At 33.9% G+C, this 10,787-nt stretch overlaps 2 protein-coding genes across 2 annotated transcripts; one reads left to right on the top strand and one right to left on the bottom strand.

Annotated features, from left to right (window-relative positions):
• Positions 1-269: 269 nt before the first annotated feature.
• LOC103551503 (olfactory receptor 9K2-like) lies at positions 270-6,478 on the top strand. The gene is made up of 2 exons (XM_008521033.2): positions 270-395; positions 5,555-6,478. The coding sequence occupies exons 1-2, from the start codon at positions 270-272 to the stop codon at positions 6,476-6,478; spliced, it is 1,050 nt and encodes a 349-aa protein (XP_008519255.2).
• Positions 6,479-8,516: 2,038 nt separating this feature from the next.
• On the bottom strand, positions 8,517-9,488 carry LOC103551502 (olfactory receptor 2AP1-like). The gene has a single exon (XM_008521032.2). The coding sequence runs from the start codon at positions 9,486-9,488 to the stop codon at positions 8,517-8,519; it is 972 nt and encodes a 323-aa protein (XP_008519254.2).
• Positions 9,489-10,787: the final 1,299 nt, after the last annotated feature.

The following is a 10,787-nucleotide window of genomic DNA, read 5'->3' as shown; positions in this document are numbered from 1 at the left end:
CCAATCTTTAAAAGAGAAAAGAAAGTTAGAAGAGTCGTCTGGAGGACATGAGAACTAACCTGCTACTTCAAAACAAAATAATAGTAAAACAAATTGGGATGAGAACTATGTGGTCTTTTATTTTTGTGATTTACACAGAGGGACATTCACGATATTTCCTTTGAGTAGATTACAACTTTTACTTTTAGAAATTCACATTTTATCTCTACTGTAAATACACCATGCTTGTATAAGAAGAAAATTAATATAGAGAATAGTCTAAGTAGTTAATGGAAGAGTTCAATAAAAGGGGGGGTTTTGAAGTAACACAAAGATTAGCAAGAGCAGGCAGTCATACTTCCATCTATGATTTCAAGGCACAAGAAGAGGTGGTGTTACAAGATCCCAGAAGTCTGGTGAGTCAGTGAGAACCATGGTTTCCACAAGGTGCTAGAACCAAAAAGAGAAACATGCCATGAAGTATAGTAAAAAAGAAGGAAATTCTCTCTCTTCATACATCCTCAGTGCTGCCATTGGCCTGTGAAAGAAGCATCGACAATAGGTCACTGAGGGAGGGTAAGTGGATTTGGCCCACAGGCTGTATTTGAATGACCACTACCTTAGAATGCACAAAGATTCCTCAACTAACATTTTGGGAAAGAAAGAATCTTACATAAAATTTTTCAAGACTTTCCACAGTCCTGTTCTATGCATTCCATAATGTTCCTAGAGATCCTAATTTATTCTGATAATATTTCCCTTTAGCTAGAAAAACTGTCTATGGCATTTCTTAGAGTGCAAGTTTGGCATGATGCATTCTCTTAACTTTCCTTTATCAGAAATGTTCCTCAATTTGCCTTCAATTCTAAAGTATATTTTCCTGGATTTAGCATTTTGGTTTGGTCTCCCCTCCTATCTATAAGCACATTAAAGATGTTGTTACAGTGTCTTCTGGTTTGAATTTTTTCTGACAAAAAGTCTATGGTCTAACTTGTGTTTGCTTGTATGTAATGTCTCTTTTTCCCTCTTGCTATGTGACCAATATTCTCTTTTTGACTCATTTTCAGAAATTTTGTTTTGAGGTGGCTTCATTTGGTCTTCTTTCTGTTTCTCCTGATTGGGATTATGTGAATTTTCTTGCGTCAGTGTGTCTACAGCTGTCATCAACTTAGAAAAACTTTTTGCTCATTATAGTTTCTAATAGTTTTCTGGCCTCTCATTTTCCGGTTACATTTGTAATATTTTCTCAGCTCTCACTGAATGTTCCTTTTGTTTTTCCTTTTTAACTCTATGCTTATGTTTTTTTCATGTTGCTATGTATTCAAGTTTAAAATCTTTCCTACTCGGTGTCTTTACTTTTGGTCAGGAATTACAGTCATTGCTTATTGTACAATGTCTGAAAATGGTTCACATATTTATCCATAGTTTAGTTTTTTGTTATGGAAAGAAAATCTTGTAGTAGTTATTCTTTCATTAAAAAATGTAGAAACATCTTAAATTCTTTATTTTTTAAATGTTAACTGGTCTTTACATTTGGAGTATAAACACACACTTCAGTGAGACTCTATTATTCTTTATATATTGAAGTATTTTATTTGTTAATATTCGGTTGGAGAATTTTTGAAGTTACGTTTATGAGAGAAAATTATCTATAATTTTTATTTTAATAGTTATTTGAGACATGGCAGACTCGTAAATATAGTTGGGAACTATTTCCTTTCCCATTATTTCTGAAAGAATTTATGTAAGAGTGGTCTTATTCCTTTATTAAACGTTGGGAAGTAAACACTGGTGAAGTCACATAGGCAAGGACACTTCTTCATGGAATGATCATTAATAAAATTTAATTACTCTAACAGATAATTTAAAATTCACATTTCTTTTTGATACATCATTTTGTTCTATTTTAATATGTTTGTTTAAAAAATCATTGGGGCCAGCTCCGTGGCTGAGTGGTTAAGTCCGCGCGCTCCGCTGCGGCGGCCCAGGGTTCGGATCCTGGGCGCGGACATGGCACCGCTCGTCAGGCCACGTGGAGGCGACGTCCCACATCCCACAACTAGAAGGACCTGCAACTAAGATATACAACTATGTACCAGGAGGGTTTGGGAAATAAAGCAGAAAAAAAAAAAAAAGATTGGCAACAGTTGTTAGCCCAGGTGCCAATCCTTAAAAAAAAAAAAGGAAGATTGGTAGCAGTTGTTAGCCCAGGTGCCAATCTTTAAAGAAAAAAAAATCATCAATATTTGCTAAAAACATTGTTTACTTCATTCTTTTTTTTTAATGTAAGGAGAATCTGTGGTGATATCCCATTTTTAGTCCTGATATTCGTGATATAAGGTCGCTGGTTTACCTTTGTTAACTTGGCTAGGATTTTATACAATTTACTAATGAAGAATGAAAGAATGGAAGTGAGTATTCTATATTATCCATATTTTTTCTATTTAACTAATTTTTATCTATCTTATTTACTTTATTCGTTTTTTTGTTTTGATTTGCTGTTTTCTATTTCACATTACTGAGAGATGAATCTTAATGTTCCTGCCTTCTCCTTTATATTTACCTATATGTCTTTGTATATCCCTTTTCTGCATCCCAGAAGTTTAGGTATATCATAATTTATTATAATTTAATTTGATTTCTTTTTTATCCATGGACTTTCATGAAGTGTTAATTTTTAGTGTCCATACCCATAGAGTTTTCTAGTTATCTAATTGTTATTATTTCCTTATCAAGTTGACGTGATCAGAACAGACACGGAACAACTTCAATCTTTGAATTTGTTGAGGGTTTCTTTATGTCCCATCTATTGTGAATGTCAGTAAGTGTTTCATATGTACGTATATGCAGTAGCATGTTGTTATTTCTAATGCTATTGTGGGAAGTTTTATGATGGGAAAAATTATATTGGAATCTGGTACGTTTTATAGCTTAGATATCTAAGCTTTACCCCATGTGCTTTCTAGTTGGAGACGTTGGAAAGTTAAAATGTCTCTTGCTTCCAGGATTCTTGACACAGATTTTGTTCTACCAATTACATTCATACAAGCTCAGAATTCAGTAGGGCGTTATCTTTCTGTTCCTTTTCTACCAGTTAGAAAAATTGTAGGAAAAAGTGGGCTTTCTCTGCAGCATTGTTGAGTTCCCAACTTCCTGGAGAAGGTATTTTGATGGATGAGGAAGTAGTGACATCTCTTTAGTCTGTGTATTTGATCCCTGGATCAGAGTTACGGTGCTGTGTTTTTAAATCATACCTCCAATGGTAGCCCCCTTTGTGAATTAATCCTATGTTGCTATAAGGGTCATTAGAAGTGTCATCCAGAATTTCCTTGAGCCTTTTTAAATTTGATAGGCCTCAACTCACTTTAATTAATATTTTCCTGTTTAAAATATTTAAATTGCTTTCTCTACCAACACTGACCAAACTTTTACTAGTACTGTATTATAAAAAGGAGAAGCTCTTGTCCCACATCATTCTGCTATCTACACACCCAAAAAAACTTCCAGAAAAATTCTAGAAATAATTTTTCACTAAAAGAGAGATTTTCTAAAAATAGAATCACAATTAACTGATGGAAATATTTTAGAAAAATGACATCCCTATAATATTAGACTCATTAAATAGAATATTATGTCTCTGGTTTAAATGTAGTCTTTTTGTCACCTAGAAGTTTTTAAGGAATTTTTTTAAATATTGGTCCTGATCTCTTTTAAATATTTTTACTAAAGATTTAAAAAATGATTTTATTGAATGCTATCATTTCTTCCATTATATTTTCTGACTGTTTAGTATTTAAATATAGGAAAGCATAAAATTAGCAAAGTATTATCTGACTTTGAGTTTGTGATTTAGAAGACATTTGTCATACCATGAACTATGTGTGCTTCAGGATATACAGGTAAACCATAATTTGCAATACATTTTAGTCCTTTTTAAATCATAGCAAATATAATTTACTACATAATTTTAAATATTCATTTATCTAAGCTTTTCTCATAGTGTACAAACTTTTCAATCTATTTCTCTGTGCCTATCAATATGTCTGCTGTGATAATTACCACAAAGTTTTTCTTTGTTGGTAAAAAAAAAAAAAAGTCACAACTGGAGAAGAAACAGTTCCTTGTATTTGCACTATTATTAGAGTATTTGTAACAGAGGTTCCCACAGTCCTCATGGACAATGGCCCTGGAGACTGCACTTATGTCTCCATAATTGACTTTATGATTACTCCCGTCCCAGTGGAATCCATCACAGGAGGTGAGCAAAACGTCATTGCTGAAATATCCTGAAAAAAGATTTCCCAGGAGTAAAAATTACTAAGGCCATCACAAACAACCACTGTTGATACTGTAGCAAACGATCATGGGCTCTGGATGACACGGGTTGCTATGCTCCTTAAATATCCATGGTTATCCCAGTATCCTTATTTTGAGACATATAAAGTATATGAGAATTCAGGAAAGCAGTTTTCCTTTGCATATATCCCTTGTCCTGACTGACCTGAGTGAGGTCCCTTGAATTGATACAGCTTTCATAGAAAGTCATTCACTGCAGCATAAGGACTGGAATGTTCACCAGCTTCTCTCTCTGCTTCCAAAAAAGGGCTAAATGATTATGGCATTTTTAAATTAAAGAAGTACTAATGGAAATGAAATATTTGTAACGAGGCAATAAAAATACATTTATTTGTAGGAATGGTCTTGATCTAAGTAAATGAGTGTATGTTTGAAAATAGCTTTAGAGAATTTTATTTTATCTAGGCTTAGTCCCTTTTTTTTCTTTTGGGGAGGAAGACTGGCCATGAGTCAAGATCTGTTGCCAATCATCCTCTTTTTGCTCGAGGAAGATTGTCACTGAGCTAAAATCTGTGCCTGGAAGAGCCGTGTGTAGGTCCTTGCCTGTGGTCCGAAACCACAAACCCTGGGCTGCCAAAGTGGAGCATGCAAACTTAACCTCTATGTCACCAAGCTGGCCTCTTAGTGATTTTCCGATGTTATTAATTTTAACATACCAATAATTTACTTATTTTTATTCTATTTTCAAATATTGCTATAGTAAAAATGGAAACTAAATAGATTATGGCAAATCTTGGTAAAAACATTTTTAAATATACTTATCATGGGATTCAAACACTGACTTGAGTATCATAATGGCTATAAACACAATCATAGTGATTGGATGTAACACTTCTATTTGGGGTTATATGCAATACTACTCCTGTTTTTAGATAAAGATAATTATTTGTCAATAAATATACTGAAAACAGAAATTCAGAACATGAGTAAAATTAGACAATAAAATATGCTGCATTCCTGCAGAACTCCCTGCAAAAATATGACTTAGAGACAATAAGCAGATAACCCCACTGCTGAATAGAATAGCAGTCTGAGCATCCCAGTGTCATCTAACCCAAATTCTCGATTCTTCATGACATTAAAATTGTTTTATATGCAGTATATAATTAAGCTGTAAACAATTTATTTCTACACTTGACTATTTCTGTCACTGGAATCAAAGCCAAGATTTCATTTATTTGCCTTGTGCCTTTTAGTGGGTTTCTGCCATGGGTGACAGGGAACAAGCAATGACTCAGAAGTGACTAACTTTATTCTTGTAGCTTTCAGGGTCCGCCCAGAGCTCCACATCCTCCTCTTCTTGGTATTTCTGCTCGTCTATGCCATGGGCCTTCTAGGGAATGTTGGGATGATGGCCATTATAAAGACTGATTCCTGGCTGAACACACCAATGTATTTCTTCCTAGGCAACCTCTCCTTCATTGATCTCTTCTACTCGTCTGTTATTGCACCCAAGGCTATGATCAACTTCTGGTCCGAGAGCAAGTCCATCTCCTTTGCAGGCTGTGTGACCCAGCTCTTCCTCTTTGCTCTCTTCATTGTAACTGAGGGATTTCTCCTGGCAGCCATGGCTTATGACTGCTTCATTGCCATCTGCAACCCACTCCTCTACTCTGTCCAGATGTCAACACGTCTCTGCTCTCAGTTGGTGGCTGGTTCCTATTTTACTGACTGTATCAGCTCCATTATTCATACCAACAAGACATTTACTTTATTCTTCCATGCTTTTTGGGCCATGGACCACTTTTACTGTAATGACCATCCACTTCAGAGAGTTTCTTGTTCTGATCTCTACATTCATAAGATGGTTTCTTTTTTCTTATGCAGCATTATTGTTTTGCCTACCATAATTGTCATTATTGTGTCCTATATGTATATTGTGTCCACAGTTCTAAAAACTTGCTCCACTGAGGGAAGTAAGAAAGCCTTCTCCACTTGCAGCTCTCACCTAGGAGTTGTGAGTGTGCTGTGTGGTGCTGTCTTTTTTATGTATCTCGCTCCTGACAGATTTTATGAGCTGAATAAAGTGTCCTCCTTATGTTACACGTTAGTTACTCCCATGTTGAATCTTTTGATTTACTTTCTGAGAAACAAAGATGTCAAAGAAGCTCTGAGAAACATACTGGAGAAAAAAATTATTTAATTCTATTTTAGCAATGATATAACAGAAAGATGTGGATGTTAGGACAATTGGGAAAGCGTTAACTCAAAGAATGCACCATTGATCTTAGAAATATTTAATCTTAGTGAGTTTATGTATTTGAATTCCTTGGACTTGCAGCTAAGAATACATTTGGATTATATTGTGCCTGTCTGTCGATTTTGGAGTGGAATGACTTTCTTCGAGCCTCGTCTTTATTTTTGGCAAAGATAATGATTGCCATGTCATTTGTTTTTAGGGAAACTATGTGCCAAGTTTCCTGCTGGCTCTCTGAGGGTGTTCTTTGGGATGCATTGTTGATCTTGAGTCAGTAATATGTATTACATTGATATGTACATAATTGGTAGAGAGAACAAAATCTGATCTAATAAGCAGACAGAACAAAATAACAGATTTACTGAAGAAACCTTTGTGAGTGCTCAGTGAGAGAATTGGATTGTCTGCAGCGCACAGAGTCCTAAGGATGACATGTCCAGAGGCTGAATGAGTAACCCATTTATTTCATGGTTTCTCACTTAAATAAGTCATTCTAGAAAATTCTTCCTTTTCACAAGAAAACTGTAATGAAAATAAACCAAAAGTAAAACTAATTCATTTTTTGTTGTATATGACTTTGGAGAATTAATTCATCACAGTTATATTTATTGAATTTTGATGTACTCTTTTCCCTATGGAAATCCCTAGGACTAAATAATTTTTATAATTAAGCTCACAATCTAATGAGGGGAAAATAGCTGAACAGAGAACTAAACTGCCACGTGGTAAACCTAGTCAAAAGACATACAATTATGTGTTAGGCATTGAGGTGTTTTTTGATATAATCATAACTAGGTGTATAGAAACTGACAAGTTCTACATTTTCAATCATTTTTCTCCTTCATAGTTTCCTGGGGTACTCTTTCGGGATCTCTGCTACTTAGATTTTCCCTCATTAGACGGATGAATAAAGAATTCAAGAGTGCAAATTTGGCACTAATTAACTATATGCTTTAATAGAAGCTTGTTAATGTCTTTAGGACTCAGTTTTCTTCATCTGTATCTTGAAGGGATTGGAGAGGAAATATCTATAGCCTCTTTAAACTTTGAAGTTAAGTATGCTAGAAATCTGTTCCATTCATTTTGAAAAATTAATATGGACAAGAAATGTTTAGAAAATGTCAGCTTTTACTTGTGGTGGAGGGCCTGCCTAAGGACATCAAATTATGAACACAAAGTTTAGTATGAAGTTTAGAAAGAATATAATTTAAGGCTACAATATTATTAACACCATGATAATGTTAACATAGTTTTACTTCATATTCTTGTAAATGAGAACCAGAACAATCATTAGGCACAACACTAAATTATGTGAAATTTACTATAAGGACATATTTCTAATTAGCTTACATTTGAATCATCCCTTTACCTCTTTCATAGATTCATTCAAACACGTTAATCATGAAGCATTTTCCCACCAATAATAGAACAAACACATATTGATTTTCTCTTGTTAAGAACTTTCTTACCTCAAACACTGAGTATGCCCAGGTTCTTATTAAGTGATCATTGTGGAAAGACAAAGTTTAAATATGGATATTATAATTTGAAAATAACTGACTTTGCATCAACTCACTAATATACTGCTTAACCTATTATTAACTAGCTAAAGTAAATTTCTTCAGGATATCTATTGAATTATACAGTTACAAGTATAGAGATTGGAGACCGTATGGCAATGGATAAGAAAATTTCAATTGTAAAAAACAATTAGAATTCATATTTCCAATTCTGACTTTCCCTCAAACCTTTTCTTTAAAAGTAAGATATAAATGAAGAAAAATATTATGAAACTGTTAGAAGACACACATACATACACACACACACTAGCCTCTAAATTTTTACAAACAAAAAAGTGGTGATAAAATCAGCTTACTTAAATAAATAGTTTTACCGTCACCATGTTCAAATAGGAATATTAACGATGTAATAAAGAAAATATTTTTAATACAATAACGTACATCTACAGACTTCCAAACATTTATTATTTATTGTAATACTTAATCTCAGATAGTTTTACTTTTTTGAAAAAAATCATTATCTTCCTGACCATATCTTTGAAGGCTATTTTCACTTGCTTGTTCCTTAGGGTGTAGATGAAAGGGTTCAACAGAGGGGCAACTGAAGTGTTTAAAACAGCCACTTCCTTATTAAAAGTCGCTGCATCCTTAACAGAGGGATTTATATACATAAAGATACAGCTTCCGTAAGAAAGTGAGACCACGATCATGTGAGAGAAACATGTAGAAAAGGCTTTTTTTCTTTGTTGAACAGAGGGGATTCTCAGAATCGTCCTGATAATGTATACGTAGGAAAGGATCACGAGCATCAACGTGAAGATGAGGGTAGCTGCAGCAGCGGCAAACTCAATCACTTCTATGAAATGTGTGTCTGAACAAGCTAAGTGCAGTAAGATAATGTAGTCACAGCAATAATGGTTGATGATGTTGGATGCGCAGAAAGGCAGCTGCAGAGTCATTGTATGTGGCACAATGACAACTAAGAAACCGGAAAACCAGCAACACAGGACAAGTTGAATGCAGAGTCTCCTGCTCATTATAGTTGTGTAATGTAGGGGTTTGCAAATGGCAACATAGCGATCATAGGACATGGCAGCTAAAAGGTAAAATTCGGTTGCTCCCAGAAGGATGGCAAAAAAATACTGAGTGAAACAACCAGCAAAGGAAATAGTCTTGTCTCCAGTCCCTATGTTGACCAGCATTTTGGGAACAAAGACAGAGGTAAAAGATATTTCCAGAATGGAAAAATTCCGGAGGAAGAAATACATAGGCGTCTGGAGGCGATAATCCAGCAGGGTCAGAATGATGATGGTCAAGTTCCCCATGACACTTAAGACGTAAGTTAGCAGCAGAAAGAGGAAAAGCACAGCTTGAAGCTTAGCATCATTTGTCAATCCAAGAAGGATGAACTCTTTCACTGAGGTTTGGTTTCCCATTTTTAACTTCAGGCTAATTACAGTAGAAAATAGTAATAATGATAAATGTTGAAATAAAACAAAAGGCTCCAGATTTTTATTGAAACATAAAATCAAGGTCAAAAACAATTAAAAGTAAAATTCAAAACTCTGAATCTTCCTCGACCCTTTATTTTTAAAATGACATATTTTAGTGAAAAATTAACGCATGTTCTTAATTCATTTCAGAAATAACAAAGGTCCTGCTCCTTAGGGACATTTTCAGTCATTTCTTCTAAATAGTATCAATATTTATTTCTCAAAACTTGTTTATATTTTTGTTCTTATTCTTTTCATCCTGATTTTCCTCTCTTTGTTATTGTATGCTGTCACAAGTGCATAGATAAATCTAAAGCAAATTTAGACAGTAGGTTTTATTTGAGTTTTTTTAAATTAGCCTTTTAACTCTCAGTTTATCAGTCAACAAAGTGAATATAATGTAAGGTATGAACTACAGGAACAACACTGAGCTTGCTTGTTTTCTTCTCACTGTTTTGCATTTTTTGTTTATTTCAACTTTCTCATTTTAAAGAATAATTCTGTGCACCTACTGAAGCTCAAAGCCTGGATAGATTTTTCTCTTAATTCTTAATAAAGTGTTTGGAATACATATTGCTTACAGTTCTTTGTTCATGTGAAAGGTTCAAAAAATGCCATCATCATTTAATATAAATATATAGATTAGTCCTTGGTAAAATAGTAAATCAAGATAATCTCACTGATTGTGCTTTCTTGCTGCACGCAGAATCTGACTATCAGCACAATACGGTTTGTCAAAAAGTCCATTAAAGCTCAGTTTTCCATACAATTTTATCTAACAATCCCAATCAAAGATAATTGTTTCTCCTCTTCTTTACAAAAATTTACCATAACACTGAGTCATAAAGCAAAGTTTTTTTCCAGTTATATCAAGCATGTACACTCTGACCACAGGAATAGACTCCTATTCCTTTATATTTTTTTATACAGAGACCAGAAAATTGTACAGATTTCGTACAAATTTTAATGTAAAATATATTTTTGACATCTTTAGACTCATAGCCCTATTTTATTGAATGCTACAGAATTTTTATGCAAATAGAAGCTCCAATTAAGTTTATGCATATAGATCTTCAGAATTTTCTTTTAATATTTTCCATAATCAGACATGAAGAAATATTTTTAAGTGAATGCATTTTCCTAAGCAAAAAATCATAAAATTCTTTTATTTTCAGCAATTGTTTCACTATATACATTGGTGTATTTTCAAATTATAATACATATTAACTTAGCAATAGTCAC

This window comes from Equus przewalskii, chromosome 5 (genome assembly GCF_037783145.1).
Source record: "Equus przewalskii isolate Varuska chromosome 5, EquPr2, whole genome shotgun sequence".
Lineage (NCBI taxonomy): Eukaryota > Metazoa > Chordata > Mammalia > Perissodactyla > Equidae > Equus > Equus przewalskii.
The sequence above is the reverse complement of the archived record's forward strand: the minus strand, read 5'-3'. Positions and strand labels throughout refer to the sequence as shown.

Bases quoted from the DNA above. Each gene is read 5' to 3' on its own strand.
- LOC103551503 (XM_008521033.2), top strand. From the start codon at position 270: ATGGAAGAGTTCAATAAAAGGGGGGGTTTTGAAGTAACACAAAGATTA. The intron at 396-5,554 runs GTGAGTCAGTGA...CATGGGTGACAG, and splicing joins TACAAGATCCCAGAAGTCTG to GGAACAAGCAATGACTCAGA.
- LOC103551502 (XM_008521032.2), bottom strand. From the start codon at position 9,488: ATGGGAAACCAAACCTCAGTGAAAGAGTTCATCCTTCTTGGATTGACA.